At 41.7% G+C, this 27,404-nt stretch overlaps 1 protein-coding gene across 6 annotated transcripts in view; it reads right to left on the bottom strand.

The window, feature by feature from the left end:
- Window positions 1–653: 653 nt before the first annotated feature.
- UBE2G1 (ubiquitin conjugating enzyme E2 G1) overlaps window positions 654–27,404 on the bottom strand; it is a 106,746-nt gene continuing 79,995 nt past the window's right edge. For all 6 annotated transcript variants that reach the window (XR_004430886.1, XR_004430885.1, XR_004430883.1 and 3 more), the window contains 3 exons: window positions 21,741–21,919; window positions 14,550–14,673; window positions 654–3,940 (listed from right to left, as the gene is read on the bottom strand). Coding sequence is in view for 1 of the 6 variants with exons in the window: in XM_033185036.1 (XP_033040927.1) it covers window positions 14,587–14,673; window positions 21,741–21,919 (266 nt within the window). In the remaining 5 variants the exon portion in view is untranslated. The remainder of the gene's footprint in view (window positions 3,941–14,549; window positions 14,674–21,740; window positions 21,920–27,404) is intronic.

Below are 27,404 nucleotides of genomic sequence, written 5' to 3'. Positions count from 1 at the left end.
GAGATCCGGCCACTGCACTCCAGCCTGGGCTACAGAGCGAGACTCCGTCTCAAAAAAAAAAAAAAAAGTCACTAGCGATTTATATCAAGGACAAATAAGCTTTCAACACCTAACACTAACTCCGTACGAACTATCTGTAAGGATTCAGGATAAGAAGCTGCATGTTGATATCTTGTATGTCTTGTAAAGAAGGTCCTCTACTCAGTCTTACCTCTTTCGTCAGTAACTTACTAAAGGACCCCTGGGCAAGGGGGCAGATATTGGGGCATTTTCCCATCTGTTTAGAGGACAGTGGTGACTGTGACAGTTCACATTTGAGTCTGGGTTCCTCACCTTCTAGCTTAGCTTTATGGTCAAGCCAGTTGAGGCCAAAGGCAAAATCCCCAATAATGTTCTAATATGTGCTCACTCGAAGGTTCTAAATCACAGTGCACACAGACTCTGAGTTAAAATGGTGCGTGGCCACGTCCTGGAAATCTAAAGAGCATCATTATCAGGTTGGAAGGTAACCTACCATCTCTGGTTCCTTCTTTAAAGTCTGTGAAATACGAGGTTTCCCTGTGGTCCCTTTGGCATCATGTGCTGTTTATACAGAAAGAGTCCCACAATTTGCTTTCGAGACCTGCATCCTAAAACCAAAATAGCTCATGATACAGCCTCTAAGTCGTCATTTATTGATTTATAGAGCACCCATCACATGAATGAGGTGCTTTACAATACAGTCAACATCACAACAGAACTCACATAGTTAAATACAATCAACAAATTACAGAACTAAAAAAACTGAAACGAAGCAACATTATGTCAAATTTCAAAGATGCTGAGAAGTGGCAGTACAAAAAAAAGGTAATTCCACCAACTGGAGACCAGAGGGGCAAAGATACACAGGCACCACAGCCCAGAGCGGGCCAATTTGTAGAGGGTGAGCAAGCACATCAAATCAAATTTCACAACCAAGAATGAAGGCCGTTAAAGATACTGACACCCACGTGATCACAGTACTAGTGGAATAACCTCACACACGTTACCTTAGAATAACAAGAAGTCAACCTCATATGGATTTTAAACTCAAGAGGCCAGAAAGCCACTGAGATCGTCTATCCCATACGAGCACAGACTGAAATCTACATGCCTCTACAAGAACTTGGAATAAATTCAGGAAACAGCCAACAGTTCTACAATCCATAAGATCTAAGGAGATGTTGTTGATGGTTGGCACAAGTTTAGGGGGAAAATATCGTTTTCCTAAAGCAGAGAAGAATCGCCTCACATCGATGGTGAGGCACTGGTGGAACAAAAGCCACCTGGCTCAGTGTCACCTGAGTGTGGGTTTCATATCAAATGTAGAGGCATTTAAATTTACATTATCAGATGAACACTGAGAAAGGCACAGATGACATCTCTGACAGAGGAAGGGAAGTCGTAACATCTAGGTAGGCCTGTTTCAGTGTGTAACAGAGTCAGGGCACTAGATGGAAAAGCACGTGGAGAGAGACGCACTCATTCCTGGCTCTTACTTCCACTCCCGTAGAGCTAGCCCTAAAAAAAACAAACAAACAAACAAAAAAACCACATGGTTTTATCAAAGTAACTGCATTAAAGTGGCACTTAAAGTTCAAAAATAGTTGTCCCTGAGTTACTAGGTCATTTGCTGCTTGCTGAAGAGTCAGATCCCAAGTTTCACCTCAATAGATTGCTGGCAGAATTACAGCAATAGGAGAGCAAAATTCTAACTCCATTTTGCCACAAGCAACCACCATGTGAACAATTTCTGATTTAAGAGTAAAAAGGGAGGGATCCCATCTCTTTAAAAAATATTTTTTTATTAGCCAGGCATGGTAACATACACTTATAGTCCTAGCTACTCAGGAGGCTGAGGCAGGAGGATCACTTGAGCCCAGGAGGTCAAAGCTGCAGTTAGGTATGATCGTTGCCACTGCACTCCAGCCTGGGTGACAGAGAGACCCAGTTTCTAAAAAAAAAAAAAAAAAAAAGAAGAAGTAAAAAGGATTGCATTCCAAGTCCCTTGAGGGTGTACAGTGCTGACATTTTGGGGCAACTATTTTTACAGAGTCTTTGGAAAAAAACCAAGTCACAAAGTTCTTGAAGAAAACTGGTTTCCAATGAATCAATTTCCAGTCACAACACATTTATGGGTTTTTATAAGGTTTGTGGGTTTGTATAATGTTTACGGATTTTTATAATGCTTCAGAGTAGAGAACAGACAGGGGTTTAGAAAAAAATCACTCTCTACTGTGACGACATCCTCAACCATTTTATTTCTGCTTAAAAAAGGACATACAACGTTTGTAGAGGTCTGGGCTCTTGGCAGCAGTTCCTTCACTCTTCTGCCAAAGCATTTCTGCAAACCCCCCAGAGCAGAGATGCACGAATTCTCACTGATTCTCACAATCAAACACCATGTCCCATCTGCTACTGTTTCAAGTTCTATCCCTTATAAGCCAAAGACTACTTCCCACACACAACCTCACAATCAACATAAAGGAGCCTAGGGCCTGCCTTTAACACTGCGCATGTTCATTTTACCAATTGCTTAAGTTGTTTCAGAAAATGGTATGATATGAAATATAAGCTCAAACATTAATCAAATCCAAGTGTACTATTGTTAGTGATGGGATACGTCAAATAGCAAAGTGTTTACCCCTGTAATGCTTTTAGATTCACATAAGAGTCTGGATAGAACCAAATACATATACTGCCATGGCCATGTGATTTTCAAGTATTAAAAGTTCATTTGCATAAGGAATCAACCTGAGATTTTCCTAAACCACTTCTCTGGCATTCAGTATTATAGCCTTCATTCAGTACAATAAAAGCCAACAACTTGACAATTATTGAAAAAAAATTATATTTTGGAAGAACTCACTACATAAGGTGACAGAATTCCAAAATCAAATTACATGAAAATATACATCGCAATTTCTTTGTACAATAGATGAGAAAAATCTGCAGTATAGAAGAATAGAGGCAAAGAAATATGAAGGACTAAGGAGAAGGGTATGAGAGTAAATAGTATTTGTAATAGCAAACCCAGAAGTTAAGGAGAAAGCCTGTAGCTGTGCATGCTTCATTTATCCAACCTTAATACCAGGCAACTGAAGGGGGAAAAGTCAGATTTGCTATCGTTTGGGGGAAATTTTCCGTAAGTTGAATTAAGAACCATCTATTTTTAGTTCTCGGGGGGTAATGACTGGGATCAAGAGCTCACAACAGCCAATAAATGTTATTGCTATATCCAATCCAAGAGGTGGGTGCAACTAGAATACAAAAAGGACAAAGCACCTAGTGATGACTCCTTCGAAGTCATCATTAAAAATCAAGTAATTGCTCATTAAGTATTTCAGTATTGGAACTAAATCATTTGAGAACATTCTGGCAGATAAGAGATAAAAGCAAAGGGGAGTGTGTCAAAACAAAGAAGATACAAAAGTTTAGTAAGTGAAAAGAGTTTAATGAAGCCTCAATGGTTTAAGGGAAATTAAATGGAAACTTTTAATCCTAATTGCTTTTTATCTGACATGCTTAAAGGAATCCTTTTAAACTGATAAGAAACAATGAATAGGAAAGAAAACCTGCTAAAATCTTTTAGAATTTACACGATTCTTATTCTACTACAAGAAAGCATTATTTGGTACAAGGTGTATTTGTGGATGTACATGAACAGTATATATATTATCCGGATCATGTTGTGCTATGTACAGGTCTTTACAATTCTTCCTGAAGGTTAAAACAGTTCATTAGAATTCCAAATGCGTAATCATCTGTAAGTTGGCACTTGTTAGGCTCTTGTCAGCATTGATAACTGGCATGTTTTATTGCAGCCCAGTTCCAGCCAGTGTTTGCCAACTTGTACAACAGAAGTCCAGCAATAGGTGGGTAGAGTGCAGGAAAAACAGTGCCATGTTTCTCAATTGGAGACCTACAACAACAAAAACAACATTATATAGTCAATTTATCAATTACAAAAAAATTAACTGTAAGTAGGTTTTCTCCGTATTAGATTTATTGGGCAACAAATCTTTAATTTCATTCTGAGCTCACTTTGTTTCTGTCTATTATGGTAGCTCACAGCCACGTGGGTCTATTTAATTTTAAATGTAAATTAATTGACATTAAGTACAATTTACAGTGTAGTTCCTCAGTCATGTTAACCACATTTTACATGCTCAACAGTCACATGTGGCTAGTGACTGGCAAGCTGAACAGCACAGCTATGTCTTTATCATCACAGAAAGTTCTAATGGACAGCGCTAATTTAGATTTTTCAGTACTTCAAATGTCTTTCAACTTATATTAAATCTAGAATCCATAAGAGAATATTTAAAAGTCAAGTGATTTGGAAATTTACAAACATTTGAGGATATTCAGAGAAACAACTTAAGATTGCCATACTTCCCAACTTGCTAAATTCTATCCAACTCACTATAGCTCCCTTCAAACCCATTTTCTCCACAAAGCCTGCCACAAATGACCCTCCATCCCAATTACAGTTTCTGTTTTCAATCTGTTGGCCTGGTATCGTCAAATTAGACTGTAAGTCAAGAACACATATACGTAAAAAGCAGGACGATCTCATCAGGTCTTACAAGCCCAGCAGCATGCTAAATGCTTTACAAACTCATTTTCTGAATGCTCACATCACCATTATGAAGGCGTCTCCCCGTCTAAAGGTGAGATAAGTTCACATAGCCAATAAATGGCTTTCCTGTTCAAAAAGTTAGAAAAACACTAGGTTGAAGTTTTTGTTTGTTATTTATTGGAGACAGGGTCCCACTCTGTCCCTCATGCTGGAGTGTAATGGCATGAACACGGCTCACCACAGCCTCCGTGCTCAAGTGATCTTCACACCTCAGCCTCCCAAATAGCTGGGACCACAGGTGCACACCACCATGCCCAGCTAATTTTTAAATTTTTTTGTAGAAACAGGGTCTCACCACGTCACCCAGGCTGGTCTTGAACCACAGGCCCCAGCAAGGCTGCCACCTCAGCCTCCCAAAGCATTGGGATTACAGCCATGTGCTACTGAACCCAGTGGTTAAAGCTTTAAAAGTCTTGTCTGACCTATTAGACTTTTCAGGAGCTTTATTATATTAATATGTGCTTTGAAAGGGGGGTGGGTGGGGGCGCCAAGGACAGCAGAAAAGGAAACACCTATTAGGATTACATCTTTAAGTCAAGTGTTCCAAAGAACTCCGAAACTCTGAATCTATTGCCTTGCACAATTTTGGGCAAAAGAATTCAAACAGAAGATGACTAAGAAATCAAGGGATATAATTTTAAATTCCTCACAGAGCAGCCAAATATACTTAAGAGTTATGGCAAATTTTAACTCACACCAGACATGTTCAAAATTCAGCGTGCCTTCTGAAGCCCAACATGAATTTATCAATCTTTTTTTTTGTTTTCTTTTGAGACAGAGTCTCGCTCTGTCACCCAGGCTGGAGTGCAGTGGCGAGATCTCAGCTCACTGCAAGCTCTGCCTCCCCGGTTCACACCATTCTCCTGCCTCAGCCTCCTAAGTAGCTGGGACTACCGGCGCCCGCCACCATGCACCACCATGCCTGGCTAATATTTTGTATTTTTAGTAGAGATGGGGTTTCATCCTGTTAGCCAGGATGGTCTCGATCTCCTGACCTCGTGATCTGCCCACCTCGGCCTCCCAAAGTGCTGGGATTAGAGGCGTGAGCCACCGCACCCAGCCAAATTTATCAATTTTACAATCACTCAAATGCAACCATAGCAAAAAGCTCTGTTGTGGGGAGAAAGAAAGCTGTTTAGACGACCTCCCTGCAAGATCCTGAGAGGTAGAACGACTGCTAAATGTCTTTCCAAAATACATGTACCCATCAATGTAAATGGCCCTTAGCAAAGCATGAAATGTACTAAATAACAAATATATCACCTTCACCAGATACACATATGCACATACATATTTTTATTAGAAAATCAAAAGACATACACTGAAACTCAAGAGATGGCCAGGCACAGTGGCTCCTGCCTGTAGTCCCAGCGCTTTGGGAGGCCAAGGTGGGAAGACTGTTAGACACCAGGAGTTCAAGACCAGCCTGGGCAACAGGAGACCCTTGTCTCTACAATAAATAATATAATTAGCCAGCCACGGTGGCACATGCCTGTAGTCCCATCTACTCGAGAGGCTGAGGTGGGAGGAGAACTTGAAGCTCGGAGTTCAAGGCTGCAGTGAGACATGAGTGTGCCACTGCACTGAAGCCTGCATGACAGTGAGAGTGAGACCTTGTCTTGAAAAAGGAGCAGAACAGGGCAGGGGAGGATGCCACTGCACTCCAGCCTAGGCAACAGAGCAAGACTCCCATCTTAAAAAACACAGAATCAGGTGACCTAGCCTTTTAATAGCATAGTTCCAGTTTTAGATAGCATTACCCTTTTCAGCAGAGGAAAAAGAAAATCCATCCCTCTTCCCTTTTAATAAAAGTTATACTAAATTCAAAGAGACAGGTCCTCAGTACAGAAAAGGCAGGTTTTGTCATTCTTTTCTCCAGAAAGGTAAATGTGAAAACTGAATTACCAGCACAGCGCTGCAAATAAATGGTGCTGACTTGAAACAGTCATTTACATTTTAAGCATATCCACTTCATAGAATTTATGTTTCAATATTAATTGAAATTATATCAATTGCACCGGTCATTTGCCTCAAATTTTCTCATAATTATGCCTGCTTTTTAACCTAAAAATCTGGAGATGGTTTACCACCAAAGAACTTGAGTGTCTTATTCCATTTATTAATATTTCTAAAACTAGAGTCAAGTATTTAATTTTCCATATGGCTACAAAACCTAATCTTCTAAAAAGATCTAAAAAAATATATAAAACAGACCAATGTGCTCCCAAATAGAAGCCACTGTTTGATGTTAATGACAAAAATAAAAGTAATTCTTCAATCACAGGCAAGTATTTCAATGATCTGAAGTGTTTCAGTGATCTCATAAGTGAAAACAGCCAATACCAATGAAATTTTCCCCATTACCCTTCACAAAAAAATGCTTCCAAAAGTTCCAAATCGCCCTACACAGTCACCCAGTGTACTCTTGACCCGTCACCAATCCACTGACTTCTTCTCCCGCACTGGGGCCGTGCTGCTCCTCCTCTTCTGCCATGAGATTGGTGAGCAGCTCTAACACCAACTTCCTTTCTGAGCTCTCTGTGAGAACTCACTCTCCTAACTCTCCTGCGTGTTACCAAGCCAGTCTGTCTCTTCCTCCTGTCCCCTAAATGTGCAGTCTCCAAGCTGTTGTCCTTGACCCTGGTAAGTACTGCTCTCTCTACACCAAACAGATCTTCATCTCTACTCTGGAGACTTGCAATGTCACCAGCAGCCCTACTTCTAACACACAAAATTGAGTCATGGTCTGCTTCTAATCCCACTGAAGTCTTTTTTTGTTTTTTGGAGACAGAGTCGCCCTCTGTCACTCGGGCTGGAGTGCAGTGGTGCAATCTCCGCCTCCCAGGTTGAATTGATTCTCCTGCCTTAGCCTCCCGAGTAGCTGGGATTACAGTCGCGCACCACCACACCAGCTAATTTTTTTCTATTTTTAGTAGAAAGCGGTTTTGCCATGTTGGTCTCAAACTCCCACCCACCCACCTCGGCCTCCAAAAGTGCTGGGATTACAGGCATGAGCCACTGCCCCTGGCCTCCACTGAAGTTTTTAATGTGGTTTAACCTTACTTTATTTTATGCTTGGTCTACCTGGCTAGACAAACAGCTCTTTACAGGCCAGTATAATGTATCTGTCGCATTCTATGTGTTCCCTCCTTCCCCAAGAGGACAGTGCCTTTGCAAATGTGTAAGAAATTACTATGGATTCATGCCCCACATCTGCAACTTAGGTAAGGCAGGCAGCCTTCTACCTTACTGTGCTGAGTTACACAATACATAGTACTTACTCTGGGTCAGTTCCCTAGGAAACGGATTCTGAGGCAGAGATTTGAGGTTTGTCAGGAGGTGCTCTCAAAAACAAGAGTGAGGGATGCAAGCTTAGACAAAGGGAGAAGATAAACTAATTCAAGGTAGTTGAAACAAAGGCCTCAGTTAATACTATGTTAGAATGACCTTCCCGAGAATTCCCAAACAAGACAAAAGAGCCAGTTGACCAGGCCTCTGTACCAACCCAACTCCACCCACCTAATCCACTAGTCACCAGATGCAGCTCAGCACCAGGGATTCCAGAAGCTTGGGAATGACTGCTTCCCTCATGGCAGTCTGCTGACACCGGGCTCACCCTCTCTCACCTGCTCCCTCTGATGAAGCCAACTGCCATGTTGTGAACTGACTTACAGAGAGGCCTGCAGGAGACACAACGGAGGGAGAATTCTAGCCAACAGGCAGTGAGGAGGAACTCAGTCGTGCTTGGAAGCAGATGCACCCCAGTTGAGTCAACACCTTGACCACAGCCTTGTGAGGGACCTGGAGTCAACCAAGTCACACCCAGATGCCATGGCCATGGAAATCATGAGATAATAAATGTTGTTTCAAGCCACTACGTTTTAGTAATTTGTTAGGTAGCAATAAGAACGAATACAGTCCCTCTAGCCTTAATGCAGAGCAGAGCCCTCCTTTCCAGTGGTATACAGTAGCCATGGTGCTGATCTGTGCCAAGGGGAGGATTTGTTTTCTTTTCCTCTCTATTCTTCCTACCCCACAGCTGAATTAGAACATAAGGTATAAGAAACTAATAATCTCTATATAGGGTGAGGTGTAAACACTAACAAAATGTGAGATAAAGCCTGGGCCAAGCAGCATCCACAGTAATCCATGCATTTTGAGAAAATATGTGTGGCTCATGGACTTGAATGTAGATAAATATGTATTTTCAAATAATCTTAAATTGATTTCATTTTCAGTTCAGCCCAGACAGACTATACATTTTTCAAGTGTTTATATTGAGTTTGCGTTCACATCTATGTCCCATCGCATGACTGAAAACACAAAAAATACTCAGAAAGTGCATGGTGACAAAGCTGTGAGAAAAGCCAGCCTCCAACAAGAGACAGGTGAGGCTGCTGACTATTCAGTCTACAAAGCCGGACTTGGGGAAACAAGTATCTTTATACTTTTTTTTTTTTTTTTGAGACGGAGTCTCACTCTCTTAGCTCACTGCCTCTGCCTACTGCAACCTCCGCCTCCGGGATTCAAGTGATTCTCCTGCCTCAGCCTCCCAAGTAGCTGGGATTGCAGGCAACCGCCACCACGCACCATGTTGGCCAGGCTGGTCTTGCTCCTGACCTCAAGTGATCCACCCATCTTGGCCTCCCAAAGTGCTGGGATTACATGCATGCGCCACCGTGCCCGGCCTAAGGAAACAGGTTTCCATGGTATAAAGCCTAAATACAAAAAAATCGTGAAATGACAATGACATTTAAAAATTAGGTGCACATCTCAATAAAAAGAAGACAAACTCATTTATTTAAGCATTTGATATAGCAGGGTTGCCCAATCCTTTGGCTTCCCTGAACCACACTGGAAGACAAATTGTCTGGGGCCACACAAAATACACTGACACTAATCTTAGCTGACGAACTTAAAAAGGAAAAAAGAAAAAGAAATCTTAATGTTTTAAGAAATTTTACGAATTTGTGCTGGGCTGCATTCAAAGCTGTCCTGGGATACATGTGGCCCACAGGCTGCAGGCTGGACAAGCTAGCGTACTATACTCTGAGTATAACCCATTGTTAGAACACACAAGTGAAGTCACAGATTTTGGTGTGATGTATATTTAATCCAATTTTTAAATGATTACACTTTTAGTTCAACTAACGATTGGTTTAGGTACTTAATGAGGCATTTACTTCCCTAGCAGATTTTAAAAAGATAGTGAAAATAGGAATAATTTTTAGACTGCATGGTATATCTCATAGTAAAGGGGAGCACTTCTGGTTATAATAATAAGATCTAAAAGCACATCTAAATTTTTTCTAGAAACCAGAGACATCAAACATGAAAACAGGATAAATGGTGGATAGACTTTAGCTTTACTTCTGACTTAAACCTTCACATTTGATACATTTAATCACAAAAATAATAAATTAAAATTAAGATAAACAAGCCAACCGTTGAAAAAGACAAGTGCCCATGGCCAGGCACTGTGGCTCACGCCTGTAATCCCAGCACTTTGGGAGGCCGAGGCAGGTGGATCACTAGAAGTCAGGAGTTCAAGACACCAACATGGTGAAACCCATCTCTACTAAAAAATATAAAATAAGCCAGGAGTGGTAGTATACACCTGTAATCCCAGCTACTTGGACATCTGTAATCCCAGCTACTTGGGAATCCGAGGCAGGATAATTGCTTGCACCTGGGAGGTGGAGGTTGCAGTGAGCCGGGATCACGCCGTTGCACTCCAGCCTGGGCAATGAGAGCAAAACTCCATCTCAAAAAAAAAAAAGAAAAAGCCCAAAACAGATCAATACATACTGGTTGATGTGTTGGAAATCTGATTTTATAACATAACAAGCACTGTGTAGCAGTGGTGAAAGCAAGGACCTGTCAATAAATGGTATAGTCAACAGTTATACATCAGGGGAAAAGTGGGGTGAATGTTCAACCTCTACCTCATACCATACACAAAAATCAATTTCAGTGGATTCAACCCAAATATGAAAGGCAAAACAGATTTTTGGGGGTTAAAAAAAGAGCAGGCTTTCTAGCTAAGAAACGAAAAGTAAAATCCATAAAGGAAAAGACTAATAAGTTCACCTGCATTAAAATTAAGAACCTCAGGCCGGGTGCGGTGGTTCATGCCTGTAATCCCAGCACTTTGGGAGGCTGAGGCACGAGAATTGCATGAACCCAGGAGGCAGAGGCTGTAGTGAGCTGAGACTGAACCACTGTGCTCCAGCCTGAGCGACAGAGTGAAACTCTGCCCAAAAAAAAAAAAAAAAAAATATATATATATATATATATGAACCTCAATTTGTCCAAAGGATACCATAAAGAAAATAGAAGAACAAGTATACAAATCAACAAACCAAAAAAGTAGTCTAAAAACCTGAACATGCATTTCGCAGAGAAAACCTCAATGGTCAAACACATGAAACGATATGCAATTTCATTGGTAACTAGGGCAATGCATACTAAGTCCACAATATCCAGATTGAGAGGGTTCAAGCAATTATCTTGCTTCAGCCTCCCAAGTAGCTGGGACTATAGGAGTGTACCGCTATGCCTTGGTAACTTTTGTATTTTTTGGTAGAGACGGGGTTTCAACCACATGGACCAGACTGGTCTTGAACTCCTGATGTCAAGTAATCTGCCCATTGAGATGAGATGAGATCCCAAAATACTGGGATTACAGGCATGAGCCAAGTCAGATTGATAATCTTTCAGATGTCTGATAATCTCAAATGTTATTGAGTATATGAAGCAAAGGGAATCTTTCTTTTTTTTTCTTTTTCTTTTGGGACAGAGTCTTGCTCTGTCACCCAGGCTGGAAGGCAGTGGTGCAATCTTGGCTCACTGCAACCTCTACCTCCTAGGTTCAAGCAATTCTCTAGCAATTCTCTAGCCTTAGCCTCCCGAGTAGCTGGCATTACAGGTGCAAGCCACCGTGCCCAGCTAATTTTGTATTTTTTAGTAATTCGCCATGTTGGCCAGGCTGATCTCGAACCCCTGACCTCAGGTGATCTGTCCACCTCCCAGAGTGCTGGGTTACAGGTGTGAGCCACCGTGCCCAGCCAGGAATCTTTTTTTTTTTGGGGGGGGTGGGGAACGGAGTTTTGCTCTCGTTGCCCAGGCTGGAATGCAGTGGCCCGATCTCACCTCACTGCAACCTCTGCCTCCCAGGTTCAAGCGATTCTCCTGCCTCAGCCTCCTGAGTAACTGGGACAACAAGCGCCTGCCACCGCACCTGGCTAATTTTTTATATTTTTAGAACAGGCAGGGTTTCACCATATTGGCCAGGTTGGTCTTGAACTCCTGACCTTGTGATCCATCTGCTTCAGCCTCCCAAAGTGCTGGGATTACAGGCATGAGCCACTGCACCCGGCCGCAAAGGGAACATTTATCCTTGCCAATGGGACTATGTAAAGAAGGAACACTTTAGAAAATAATTTGGCATTATCTAGTCAAAATGACATACGTGTACCCTTGATTTAACAATTCCACCCCTAAGTATATACCCTAGAGAAACTCTTAACAGTACATGCAAATCAGGAAACAAGGAGAGCCACTCTCTTATCACAGAAAAAGAAAAAACACCCCTACACCAATTCAGAAAATAACTGCAATGACAGTAAGGAGTAGAGCGGTAATTTACCAAATGAAACAGCACACTCGTGAAATATACCTATTTGCAACAACACAGATCAACCTGAAGAATGATGAGCAATAAAAGTAACAGAAGAATACATTCATTATCATTCCACATATAAACAGTTCAAAATCATGAAATACATTGTTTGAAAATGGAAATTTGGTAAAATTATGAAGAAAAGCAATAGTAAACCCAGAATTAGGAATCTGAGAAAGAGAGAGAAGAAAGCAGTGGCGTGTAGGGGACAGAAGATAATGGTAACGTTCGTTTTCTTAAAATAGGTAGATTCAAGATGTATCATGAAGTGTGATTTTTTTGGACCCTGTATTTCAGTTTCTCCCTTAACCCTCACAAATCAATAGGTCTTTTATTGCATAATTTAAATGTCACAAATATGTCTTATGAATCATCTGGCATCTTGTTTCTGTAGCTGGACAACTCTTAGACCTTATTCACAAACCTGCAGAACTATTCCTTTTTCAGAGACACAGATACTAAATAAATATTTTCTGCTATGTTTTTAAACTGTTGCAGCTTGCTGAATCAGAGCAGCTGAATTTGAAACAAGCTCGATGTTGTATCCTTTGGTGCTCTAAGCCTTCAGAAAACTTCTATAGTAACAAACTCTAGAAATGACCCCTGAAAAAATGGTCTTCATTTCAGTTTCCATCATTTCAATATTTAATTTTTTTTTTATTTATTTTATTTTTTATTTTTTTTTGAGATGGAGTCTCGCTCTGCTGCCCAGGCTGGAGTGCAGTGGCCAGATCTCAGCTCACTGCAAGCTCCGCCTCCCGGGTTCCCGCCATTCTCCTGCCTCAGCCTCCCGAGTAGCTGGGACTACAGGCGCCCGCCACCTCGCCCGGCTCGTTTTTTGTATTTTTTAGTAGAGACGGGGTTTCACCATGTTAGCCAGGATGGTCCCGATCTGCTGACCTTGTGATCCGCCCGTCTCGGCCTCCCAAAGTGCTGGGATTACAGGCTTGAGCCACCGCGCCCGGCCTCAATATTTAATTTTTTAAAAGAAGAGACCAAATAACCCACATGTGGGCAATTAATCTATATTATTTCCTCTTCTAAGGTAGATGGGTGCCTTCTACCTTTGACTCCTTTCTAGACCTAACATAAATCTGTAGACAGATGTTATACAATGAAAGGGAAGTTTTTACTACTGGCCCTGTCTGTAAAGACCAAGGAGATAGAAGACCAACTTTTTTTTTGTTTTTCGCTTTTTTTTGAGATAGAGTCTTGCTCTGTTGTCCAGGCTGGAGTGCTATGGCATGATGTTGGCTCACTGCAACCTTCACCTCCCAGATTCAAGTGAGTCTCCTCCCTCAGCCTCCTGAGTAGCTGGGATTACAGGTGCACGCCACCATGTCCAGCTAATTTTTGTATTTTTAGTAGAGGCAGGGTTTCACCATGTTGTCCAGGCTGGTCTCGAACTCCTGACTTCAGGTGTTCCACCCACCTCGACTTCTCAAAGTGCTGGGATTACAGGCGTGAGCCACTGCGCCCGGCCAGAAGACCAACCTTAAAGGAATAGGTAGATGGCTAATAGTCTTGCCTATACCCTACATAATACAGTATATGAAGATATAAGAGGCCGGGAGTGGTGGCTCATGCCTATAATCCCAGCACTTTGGGAGGCCGAGGCGGGCGGATCAGGAGGTCAGGAGATGGAGATCATCCTGGCTAACACTGTGAAAAGTCCATCTTTACTAAAAATACAAAAAATTAGCTAGGCGAGGTAGCAGGTGCTGTAGTCCCAGCTACTGGGGAGGCTGAGGCAGGAGAATGGCGTGAGCCCGGAGGCAGAGCTTGCAGTGAGCCGAGATCGCGCCACTGTACTCCAGCCTGGGCAACAGAGCGAGACTCATCTCAAAAACAAAAAAAGATATAAGAAACATTAGTGCCCAAGTGATCAGGATGCTAAATCAAAAAGTCAAACAAAGAAACTACACTGAAATAAGAACCTTATTATTAGAAACTTTACCATCAGTGAAAAGAAATAGGCCACCAGCATACCAACCATGTGAAAGCAGAATATCTAGTCAAAAACAGTTGATGTCTTAGGAGAAAAGCAAGCAGATTATACAGTAGTTTTAAGAACCAGACTACTGGATAATACCATTAAAAAATGAAGTCAATGAAAAAATGTAATTCAAATACCCAAATCACACAATTTCCAAAAACTAATATGATACTTACAAAAACACAAAAGTATGATATTTAAAATAAACTTACCCTGAAATAAGTGAAGTTACTAGCTGCTAAATAAATGTCACTCAAAAGCAGTCTCTTGGCTTTTTCTTACACAGCGGGCAACTTTTCTTTTAAATTCTCCATTTCTATCTTCCCTCCATTCTTTCTGTAGATTAAAAAAGCAGTATCAAGTGATTTCATGCAAACTCCTCTTTATAATCTTAAATATTTATTTTAATTTTGAATGTAATCCCTTGGTGACTTATCCACTTCAAAAATATTATAAAGCTGATAAGGTAGAAAGCAGTTAGACATACTTTTGCAAGACACTACCAGGATATACAGGCAGAAATCTCCTATGCAAATTCCCTCTACATTAAAAATTATCTTTAAAAAAGAAAAAGGTCACAAAAGAACGTTTACAGTTTTGTATCACACTGAAAAAGAAAGTTAAAATACACAAATAAGACATTCAGGCCAGGTGCCGTGGCTCACGGCTATAATCCCAGCACATTGCGAGGCCGAGGTGGGCGAATCATGAAGTCCGGAGTTTGAGATCAGCCTGACCAATATGCTGAAAGTAAAAGTACAAAAATTAGCCAGGCGTGGTGGCCCATGCCTGTAATCCCAGCTACTCAGGAGGCTGAGGCAGGAAAATCACCTGAACTGGGGAGGCAGAGGTTGCTGTGACCTGAGATGGCACCACTGCATGGCAGCCTGGGCGACAGAGCAAGATTCTGTCTCAAAAAAAAAAAAAGAAAGAAAGAAAGAAAGAAAAAAAAGACATTCAGTTGCTAATCTGAAGGATTACCAACTCTCCCTATTGGAAACTACCAGAATATAAACATAAACGTGTCTGCAACGTAAGGTAGGTAAGTGGGATGCATCATATTGAGATGATACTAAGTACCATTTCTAGTGTAGAGAAAAACAGATGACAGTTATCACTGTCACTGCCTGACATGCAAAAATGGAACAGAACAGTGGGGTAATGAGGGGAGGGGAAGAGAAGGGAAGGAGAGAGAGAGAGCAAGAGAGAGAGGAGTTGGGGGAGAGTGAAAACAAAGGGAAAAGGGTCTATTAAACAGAGGCCTAAAGAAGCTAAAATTTGGAAATGGCGAACCTGAGAAGAGCCTGAATAAAAAGTGGGGCTGAGGCCGTGCATGGTGGCTCACACCTATAATCTCAGCACTTTGGGAGGCCGAGGCAGGACCTCAGGATCACCTGAGATCAGGACTTCAACACCAGCCTGGCCACCATGATGAAACCCATCTCAACTAAAAGTTACAAAAATCAGCTGGACATGGTGGCGCACACCTGGAGTCCCAGCTACTTGGGAAGCTGAGGTGGGAGAATCGCTTGAACCTGAGAGCCAATATCGCACCACTGCACTCCAGCCTGAGCGACACAGCAAGACTCCGTCTCTCAAAAAAAAAGAGGGACTGAAAATAGAGATTAACTGAAAGTCTGTATACTCAACATTTTCCCTCACCTACATCCAAAATGTTAACTTTCCCAAAATAATAATGATAATATATAAATTTTGTATAACTATACTGAAGAATACTATAATTAGAACTGCTAGGCTGGATGCAGTGGCTCAAGCCTGTAATCCCAGCACTTTGGGAGGCAGAGGCAAGTGGATCACCTGAAGTCAGGAGTTCAAGACCAGCCTGGCCAACATGGTGAAACCCCCATCTCTACTAAAAATACAAAAAAATTAGCCAAGCATGGTGGTGCACGCCTATAATCCCTGTTACTCAGGAGGCTGAGGTGGGAGAATCGCTTGAACTCGGGAGGCAGAGGTTGCAGTGAGCCGAGATTGCACCACTGCATTCCAGCCTGGGCGACAGAGTGAGACTCTGTCTCAGAAAAACCAAAAAATAAATAAAAGAACTGCTAGTGTGGGTATTGGTGCCAAAAACAATTACTCCTTCATTTTGGAATTTAAATGACACCTCTTCCTCCAACCCTTACTTTCAGTTTAGTATCTGCTTTGTCTTCCATATAGCCATATAACCATACAGCTTTGAATGACATAAATACCATTTCTTTTTTCCCCAGACTGTCACTTCTTTTTCTTTTTCTTTTTTTTTTTTTTTTTTGAGATAGGGTCTCACTCTGTTGCCTGGGCTGAAGTGTAGTGGTGATCATAGCTCACTGCAGGCTTGAACACCTGAGCTCATGCAATCAAACCCCCCACCTCAGCCTCTGGAGCGTCTAGGACTACATGTGCACATCACCACACCCAGCTAATTTTTGTACTTTTTGTAGACTGGGTTTCACCATGTCGCCCAGGCTGATCTTGAATTCCTGGCCTCAAGTAACTCAACTGCCTCGGCCTCCCAAAGTGCTGGGATTACAGGCATAAGCTACCACGTCCAGCCTCAAAATAATTTAAAAGGAAAATTTCCCAGGGCTGGTAGTCTTTAAAATTAAAGCAAATTTTAATTTGGCAAATTAAAAAGAGTTCACACAACTCTGTGAAATTTCCAAAGACCAACAATAAAGAAAAGAACCTAAAGACAATGGGGGAAAAAAAGAAAAGGGAAAAAAGAACAAGTCACCTAAAAATGGAAAAGAATCAACCTAGCATCAATGTTCACATCAGCAATAATAAATGGTAAAATATAAATTCTACGTAAATTTGATTTTCTCCCTATAATATTAGAAACCAAGCATCAATCAAGTATAAGGGAAGAATAAAAGCACCTTACATCATAAATAGACTAAGGATTTAATTGCCACATACCCTAAGACATTACTCTAGGATGAAGGAGGAAATCAACCAAGAAAAAAAAGAAGAAATGGGATCCATGAAACAAAAGATTCAATTGAGAAGAGCAGTGAAGGGGTAATCTGAGCAAGTCAGCTAAGCAGCAGGCTGAGAAAGTCAATCAAATCTGGGGCCAAAGCGGCCAGATCAGACATAAAGAGATCAAGACCAGCCTGGCCAACATGGTGAAACTCCGTCTCTACTAAAAATACAAAAAATTAGCTGGGCATGATGGCACGTGCCTGGAGTCGCAATTACTCAGGAGGCTGAGGCAGGACGATTGCTTGACCTTGGGAGGTAGAGGTTGCAGTGAGTTGAGATTGTGCCACTGCACTCTAGCCTGGCGACAGAGTGAGACTACATCTTAAAAAAAAAAAAAAAAAAAAAAAAAATGGAGCCAAAGAATAAAGGGATCCAGGAAAGAGGTGGCTACGAACAATGGGGGTTTCCTGGAATATGTACTGCTGATTGAGAGGTCAGAAAAACAATACTATGAAAACATGATCACGGAGGCTGAGGCAGGAGAATGGCGTAAAAACCCGGGAGGCGGAGCTTGCAGTGAGCTGAGATCCGGCCACTGCACTCCAGCCCGGGCGAAAGAGCAAGACTCCGTCTCAAAAAAAAAAAAAAAAGAAAACATGATCAAAGGTGTAGTATGCAAGAAGAAAAAGCAAGTAAGAGCCGTAAACTGGGCCAGGTGCGGTGGCTCACGTCTGTAATCCCAGCATTTTGGGAAGCCGAGGTGGGTGAACCACCTAAGGTCAGAAGTTTGAGACCAGCCTGGCCAACATGGCAAAACCCTGTCTCTACCAAAAATACAAAAATTAGCCAGACGTGGTGGCACACGCCTGTAATCCCAGCTACTCAGGAGGCTGAGGCAAGAGACTCACTTGAACCTGGGAGGTGGAGGTTGCAGTGAGCTGAGATTGTGCCACTGCACTCCAGCCTGAGTAAGAGTGAGACTCTGTCTCAAAAAAAGAATAGTAAACTGTTTATAAGTCATGGTTTTTGGTTTTAATATGAGACAACTAACTAGTTAAATCAGAAGGAAGAATCAGTGGGTTTCAAGAAAAAAAAAGGAATAGATTTTGCACAATTTGTGGTGTTCGGACTAGAACTCATGTTTGCATATTTCAACTTCACATTAAGGCCTATTTCAACACATAGGAAAATGTTTAGCATCAAGAGAATAACTTTACTTTGGCAGTACATTTGGCTTTTTTTTGGATTCAGCTATTTTGAGGGTAAATAAACATTTTTGCATAGTCATGGTCTTGGTTATTGGCTATTAATTTACTCTTCTTTAAGATAAAAGAGCCAGGGCAGGGGCCGGTGGCTCATGCCTGTAATTCCAGCACTTTGGGAGGCCGAGGTGGGCAGATCACGAGGTCAGGAGATCGAGACCATCCTGGGTAACATGGTGAAATCCTGTATCTACTAAAAATACAAAAAATTAGCCGGTGGTAGTGGTGGGCACCTGTAGTCCCAGCTACTCCGGAGGCTGAGGCAGGAGAATGGTGTGAACCTGGGAAGTGGATGTTGCAGTGAGCCGAGATCACACCACTGCACTCCAGCCTGGGCGACAGAGTGAGACTCTGTCACAAAAAAAAAAAAAAAAAAGGGCTGGACGTGGTGGCTCACACCTGTAATCACACCACCTTGGAAGGCTGAGGTGGGTGGATCACTTGAAGTCAGGAGCCCGAGACCAGCCTGGCCAACATGGTGAAACCCCATCTCTACTAAAAACACACAAAAAAATTGCTGGGCGTGGTTCCACACATCTGTAATAACAGCTACTTGGGAGGCTAAGGCAGGAGAATCGCTTTAACACGGAAGGCAGAGGTTGTGGTTGCAGTGAGGTGAGATCACGCCACTGCACTCCAGCCTGGGCGACAGAGCAAGACTCTATTTAAAAAATAAATACATACGTAAAATAAAAAAGGCGGCCGGGCGCGGTGGCTCAAGCCTGTAATCCCAGCACTTTGGGAGGCCGAGACGGGCGGATCACGAGGTCAGGAGATCGAGACCATCCTGGCTAACACGGTGAAACCCCGTCTCTACTAAAAAAAATACAAAAAATTAGCCGGGCAAGATGGCGGGCGCCTGTAGTCCCAGCTACTCGGGAGGCTGAGGCGAGAGAATGGCGTAACCCGGGAGGCGGAGCTTGCAGTGAGCTGAGATCCGGCCACTGCACTCCAGCCTGGGCGACAGAGCGAGACTCCGTCTCAACAAAAAATAAAAAATAAAAAATAAAAAAAATAAAAAAGGCAACTTGTCAGCTCTGATTTTTTTTTTTTTTTTTTTTTTTGAGACAGAGTCTCGCACTGTCACTCTGGCTGGAGTGCAGTGGTGCAATCTCGGCTCACCGCAAATTCCACCTCCCAGGTTCAAGCAATTTTCCGTGCCTCAGCCTCCCAAGTAGCTGGGATTACAGGCGTGTGCCACCACGTCTGGCTAATTTTTTTGTATTTTTAGTAAAGACAGGGATTTCACTATTGCCAGGCTGATTTCAAACTCCTGACCTTGTGATCTGCCCGCCTCAGCCTCCCAAAGGGCTGGGATTACAGGTGTGAGGCACCACGCCCAGCCAACTCTGATCTTATTATTAAAATTGCTGATAGTTAAGCATGAACCAAATAAACATTCATTAGTTCTCTCTCAAAATGATTCCCTAGGATTTCTTTTAATGCAGCTATCACCCCTTCTCCCTTATCATCTCTTACATTGTTTAGACTGATACTTGATTAAATAGAAAGATAGTTTTCGGCAGTTTTTAGTTCAATTCTATTATTAATTTCAGTCATAGCTTTCAAAGGGAGTTATCTATAGTGTCTTAGTCTATATGTAAGATTCCATCCAAGTTATTATTAACCTAAGAAAAAAGGTAAATTTTATGCCCTGGCTTTGGTATATAGTACTAACAAAGGTTCTCAGAATAAGAATGAAAGGCTTTTCAAAGAAGGAGAGAAGGCTAAGGAACTAGGAACGATTCTAGATTAAAACAAACTAATAAAACTTGAATACAAACATAACAGAGGTTCCTAGACTAGCCTCTGGATTTAAAAAGAAAAAAAGCTGCGGGATAGGGGCGTGGCAGCTATAAAGAATACGGGACAATCCAATCCAATGTGAATATAGATTGTATATAGTACCACATCAATGACAGACTTGTACTGTGTAAGTCTGTAAGTAAGTCTGTCATATGGAAAGATAGCATTGTTCTTAGGGAACAGATCCTGAAACATTTTCGGGTGAAGGGTTATGGTATCTATAAACTACTCTCAAACTGTTTAGAAAAAAGTGTTGCAAAATTTCTACAACTGGTGAATCTGGGTGAAAGGTATGGTGGTGTTCATTTAACTAAGACATTTTTTTCTATAGATGTGAAACTTTTGAAAATTGAGAACTTGGGGATAATAACATGACCTTTAGACTAGGCATTAAATTGTCTTAGGTATGACAATCGCTTTTGTTTTTAGAGTCCAGGTCTCGCTCTGTCGCCCAGGCTGGCGTGCAGTGACATGATCTCGGCTCACTGCAACCTCCGCCTCCGGGGTTGAAGTGATTCTCCTGCCTCAGCCTCCCAAATAGCTGGGACTACAGGCGCCTGCTACCACACACGGCTAATTTTTTGTATTTTTAGCAGAGACGGGGTTTCACCGTGTTAGCCAGGATGGTCTCAATCCCCTGACCTCGTGATCCGCCCGCCTCGGCCTCCCAAAGTGCTGGGATTACAGGCGTGAGCCACCGCGCCCGGCCCCGATTCCTTACTCTTTATCTTTTGTGTTAACTACTGTAGGATTTTGCTCTGTGGTTACCAAGAGGCTTACAAAAAATTTTCATAGTTACGACAAGCCATTTTAAGCTGATAAAAATCTGACTGCATTGAAAAACTACACTTCTGCTCTGCCCATCCCCCCCATTCTAAATTGGGTGTCACAGTTTCCATCCTAATAACAACGTACAGTATTCTTGAAAACTGCGGAGAGGAGAATTTAAGTGTTCCCACAACAAAATTAGTAAGTATGTGAGGTAATGCGTATGTGAATTAGCTCAATTAGTCACTCCACAACATATACGTATTTCAAAACAACATGTTGTATACAATAAATATGCACTTTTGGCCAGGCATGGTGGCTCACACATGTCATCGGAACAATTTGGGAGGCCAAGGCTGGAGGACCACTTGGGCCCAGGAGTTTGAGGTTGCAGTGACCTATGATTGTGCCACTGCACTCCAGCCTAGGTGACAGAGAGAGACGCTGTCTCAAAAAAAAAAAAAATAAATATGTAAACAAATATATTTATATTTATTTTGTCAAAAATAAGAACTATGGAAAGAGATACATACACACACACACATGCATGCACACATTCATGCATACTTACATACATACTAACTACAGTTCAAGTTCTATCACAAGGGAAAGTGAAGGGAAGACGTGTGACCGCCTTACCGCAGCATCAACATTAGCAGGTGAGTCTCCATTAGGGTCTGCCAGCATAGAAATGACACTAATCATGATGGTCTCCACTGTGTGGATAGGCAGCCAGCGTTCTTCTGGCTTTTCATAACCATACTTATCTTCCCCAGGCTCATGAAGAATAGAAATGCACACATCACCATTTTTATCAACTGCAAAATTCAAGAAGAGGCTTGTTTCATATATTGCTAATTTGGTTATACACAAAATTATCAATTACAAATGTGACCCTGATTCACACAGTACCTTTATCAAACATGACACATACACAGAAGTTAATGTCCAAAACGGAACGTGTTGACTTTTTTAGGAAGACTATAGTATAGATTTTACCAAATACACAGGATCCATCTGACAAACCCAGTAGGAATGTAAGCTATCTTTTTCATTTATGCAAAACATAAAGCTATCTAGTATGTAGATGGTGCCTAACATTTACATGTCCTAAGTATAATATAATAAATGAATAAATAGCAACTATTGGATGCATTCTTCATTTGCAGAAAGCATATTTTTCCAAATACCAGCAACTGAGTTTCTATGTAATGGCTTCCTAGTTTCCCCACTAACTTACCGACTTAAATTAGTGATAGTCAAAGGCCGAGAGATTTTCCTAAGAAATGTATTTTTACAATCATATAAAGGCAAAATTGTATTTGCTGGGAAAGGAGTATATTCAGATTCACAAAACAAACATGCCATACTGCCAATGAAAAGTCATCAACATATATGACACTCATGAGGCCTCCTTTCCACGAACACATTTAATAAGAAAAACATCCTTATTTTTAGGAGACATGTATTGACCTGTTTAAGTGGTTCGGCAAAAAGTAAAATACTACTTACTGATTTAAAAAAAGATCTTAATCCACTAATTCATTTATACATCATACAAATAATCCCTATTGTGAAATGAATCTTTTTTTTTTTTTTTTTTTTTTTTTTGAGACGGAGTCTCGCTCTGTCACCCCGGCTGGAGTGCAGTGGCCGGATCTCAGCTCACTGCAAGCTCCGCCTCCCGGGTTCACGCCATTCTCCTGCCTCAGCCTCCCGAGTAGCTGGGACTACAGGCGCCCGCCACCTCGCCCGGCTAGTTTTTGGTATTTTTTAGTAGAGATGGGGTTTCACCGTGTTAGCCAGGATGGTCTCGATCTCCTGACCTCGTGATCCACCCGTCTCGGCCTCCCAAAGTGCTGGGATTACAGGCTTGAGCCACCGCGCCCGGCCGTGAAATGAATCTTTTATGGTAACGTTTACCCACTGTAAATTTTTTTAAAAGCATACTTTGAGGAAGAAATTTTAGAAAGGAATTTGAGTAGTGACAGTATTTATGTATATTTTATTCCTAACTTATCCTATATAGTCTAACAACTTTGTGAATAAATAAAATTCTAAATCTTAGTTTTCATTTCATAACATCAGTATTTCTGCTGTTATGAACTCTGGGTAATCAGAATCAAAGTCTGTATATACCAATCAATATCACTGCTCTCTTAATTCAACAAATTCTTATTTTTTGGTGTTGTTTGTTGTTGCTGTTTTGGTTTTTTTTCGAGACAGGGTCTCACTTTGTCACCCAGCTAGCTGGAGTACAGTGGTATGATCACAGCTCTATGCAGCCTTGACTTCCCAGGCTCAAGCGATCCTCCTGCCTCAGGCCCTGAAGTAGCTGGGACAGTGGGTACACGGCATGATGCCTGGGTAACCTGGCTTTTTTTTTTTTTTTTGGTAGAGATGGGGTCTCACTATGTCACCCAGGCTTGTCTGAAACTCCTGGCTCTAGCAATTCTCCCACCGCAGCCTCCCAGGTAGTTGGGACCATAGGCACATGGCACCATTCCTGGCTTTTTTTTTTCTTGGTAAAGATATCGTCTACTATATTGCCCAGGCTGGTCCCACACACTTGGGACACTCCCACATCAGCCTCGCAAAGGGTTGGGATTACAGGAAAGAGCCCCTGCGCCAGCCAACAAATGCCTACTGCATGCCAGGCACACGTGACAGAGAAGTACAGCAGTGAATATATGACAGGAAAGGCCCGCGTCTTCAATGTTTTATGTATGGGTTTTTCTTTTTTTTCTTTTTTTTTTTTGACACGGAGTCTCGCTCTGTCGCCCAGGCTGGAGTGCAGTGGCCGGATCTCAGCTCACTGCAAGCTCCGCCTCCCGGGTTTATGCCATTCTCCTGCCTCAGCCTCCCCAGTAGCTGGGACTACAGGCGCCCGCCAACTCGCCCGGCTAGTTTTTTCTATTTTTTAGTAGAGACGGGGTTTCGCCGTGTTAGCCAGGATGGTCTCGATCTCCTGACCTCGCGATCCGCCCGTCTCGGCCTCCCAAAGTGCTGGGATTACAGGCTTGAGCCACCGCGCCCGGCCTATGTATGGGTTTTTCTATAATTAAGTTTCCTCTTCCCAATCCACCCCTATCTGCTAGTAAAATCTATTAACTAAAATAGAATCAGGGCAAGAGTAACATTGAGGGCCAGGCGTGGTGGCTCAAGCCTGTAATCCCAGCACTTTGGGAGGTCAAGGAGGGTGGATCACCTGCAGTCAGGAGTTTGAGACCAGCCTCGCCAACGTGGAGAAATCCCATCTCTACTAAAAATACAAAATTAGCCAGGCATTGTGGCACACGCCTGTAATCCCAGCTACTCGGGAGGCTGGGGCAGGAGAACTGCTTGAAGCCAGGAGGTGGAGGTTGCCGACATCGTGCCATTGCACTCTAGCCTGGACAATGAGTGAAACTCCATCTCAGAAAAAAAAAAAAAAAAAAAATCGAAACTTGTAACGCTACAAAGTTCAGCATAGAGTATTACTATTTTACAATGTTTTCTGTACTTATTGTGTAATAAGGATTTTTTCCAAATCATTTTTCTTTAAAAATATGCTATTAAGTACGTGCACAGAATTCTAACACCACAATATAAGATCCATTTTCCTTTTTTAAAAAAAATCAAGCTACCGCTAATCTGGGATCTTTACATTTTTAACCTTCTCATGTCATTTTAAACATACAGTTTATTTTAGAATGAGAAGATTTTTTAGGCTTAATACCTATTATCAAACTATATTTTAAAGGATTGTATCAATTTATACTGCCATCAGCAATCTGAGATGTCCATTTCATTGCCTCGTCAAGATGAACATTTTCCTTTATTGATGCTGTTTAAATTTTATACATGACATCTGGTTTAATTCACTTTTCTAAATGCTTTGGGGTGACATCTTTCCATGGATATCACCTGTATGTCTCTCCTCTTCTGTGAAATGTCTGTTCTTATCCTTTAGCCAGTTATAGACTTCATGTTTACTTTTCTCTTGCCAAAACGTTTCTCAGTTTTCCTCGTATAATTTTTGCCTGTTACTTTTTTCTTTCATTTCAGTGTTCACTAGAGATGGAACTAAGCTACCTGGGCCAGGCACAATGGCTTGGCCCACTGTAATGTACGGCTGGCCTGTAATCCCAGCACTTTGGGAGGCTGAGGTGGGCGGACCTCCTGAGGTCAGGAGTTCGAGACCAGCCTGGCCAACATAGTGAACCCATCTCCAAAAACAATACAAGAATTAGCCAGGCTTGGTGGCACACACCTGTAATCCCAGCTACTCAGGAGGCCGAGACAGGTGAATCACTTGAACCTGGGAGGCAGAGGTTGCAATGAGCCACTGCACTCCAGCCTGGGTGACAGAGTGAGACTCTGTCTCCAAAAAAAAAAAAAAACACCCAAACCAGAACAAACAAAACTAAGCTACCTAAACAATGCATACACTTCTAGCTATCTCCTTTTTCTTGAGGTCATGCATCTACAATTCTGAAAAACTGATTTACCCTCATCTTCTCTATTTACTTACTACTTGGGTATTCCTTTATTCTCCTAGAAACTGGCTTCTTCTCCCTAGCAGGATGCTACAGCTGTGTCCACAAGTGGTCTGGATAACATATTTATTCTCCTGGGTACTTTTACCTACCTGAAGTCACCCCTCTGGGCCGAGACAACTAATACTATGACAACACTTTGCTGGATACATTTTCCTCCCCTGGCGTCTGTGGTACTCTTGTTTTCCCCAGGTTCTTGAACCATTGTCTCACTCACTTTCTAGCTTTCATCTTCCTTAATCTGACCTTGGATGTTATCCTAATCCCCAACATTAACTGTACTTTCCCTAGGAAAATTAACCCATTCATTATCATGTTATCTATCATCTTGATACAGTAACTCCCAAGGCCCTTAAGCTCAATGCTGAACCCTAGACTAGCTTTACCTAATTATCTAACTGGATGTAGCAAGTACACCACAAGAAAAACTGAATATATGTAAGGTCAGTCACATAAAACTATTTCCATATAATAATTTTATAACATCTCTATAATTCACCTACTATACAATTTACCTATTTGAAGAAGACAATTTAATGGTTTCTGTCTAGTATGTCTACAAAGTTGTACAATCAATACCACAATCAATTTTAGACTATTTTCACCCTACAATGAAACCCAGTACCAATCAGCCACCATCCCTCAATCCCCCCACTTCCCTCCAGCAGTAAGGAACCACTAACCTACTTTCGGTCTCTATGGATTTGTCTATTCTTGACATTTCATATAAAGAGAATCGTAACCTGTCACCTTTTACAACTGATTTTGTTCACTTAGTATAATGTTTCCAAGGTTCATCTATGCTGTAACATGTATCACTACTTCATTTCTTTCTTTTCTTAAGAAAACAGTATCATGTAATTCATTTCTTTTTATTGCCAAATAATATTCCATTACATGGATCCACATTTTGTTTTTCTATTTATCAATTGATGACATTTGGGCTGTTCCTACTTTTTGGCTGTTATGAATAATAAACGCTGCTATGAACACTCATATTCAAGTTTTTTCTGGACATGTGTGTTCAGTTTTCTTGGTTATTTTCCTAGGAATGGAACTGCAGGGTCATATGGTAACTATGCTTAACCTTTTGAGGAACTGCCACACTCTTTTCCAAACATCCGCACCATTTACCTTCTTGCCAGTAGTGCACTGGAGTTCTAATTTCTCTACTTCCTCATTGACATTTGTTATTATCTTTTTGATTATAGGAATCCTAGTGGGTAAAAAGTGGTATTTCATCATAGTTTTCACTCTATAATTATTTTTACAAATGGCCAGTCAATCCTAAATTCTTACTTCTCCATTACCATCCACCTCTGGCAGTCAAGTCAAAGAAACTAAACTGCCCTTCCTGCGACACTATTCTTAGTTCAAGCTTTTACTGTTTTGTACTCAAATTATTGCTAAAATGCTCTACCTCCCTGCTATCTCTCTGACTTCCCCTTCCAATCTTCTATGAGTATAATCTTTCAAGAAGGAAAATGTAAGAGGAACCTATTACATAGCTTTTATATTTTTTGTCATTTTCTCTTTTTGTCATGACAACCTACTATTATGCACAGCTTTAAAAGTCATTAATTAAACAAGGCCTTACAGCCTCAACAATGAAGTTCAAGCCAAGCATCATCTTCGTTCAAAATTCCATCTAAGGCCGGGCTCGGTGGCTCATGCCTGTAATCCCAGCACTTCGGGAGGCTGAGGCAGGCGGATCACTTGAGGTCAGGAGTTTGAGACCAGCCTGGCCAATATGGTGAAACCCTGT

The sequence above is a fragment of the Trachypithecus francoisi genome, unplaced genomic scaffold (assembly GCF_009764315.1).
Source record: "Trachypithecus francoisi isolate TF-2019V2 unplaced genomic scaffold, Tfra_2.0 Lachesis_group20, whole genome shotgun sequence".
Taxonomy (NCBI): Eukaryota; Metazoa; Chordata; class Mammalia; order Primates; family Cercopithecidae; genus Trachypithecus; species Trachypithecus francoisi.
This window is presented reverse-complemented; position numbering and strand designations above follow the sequence as displayed.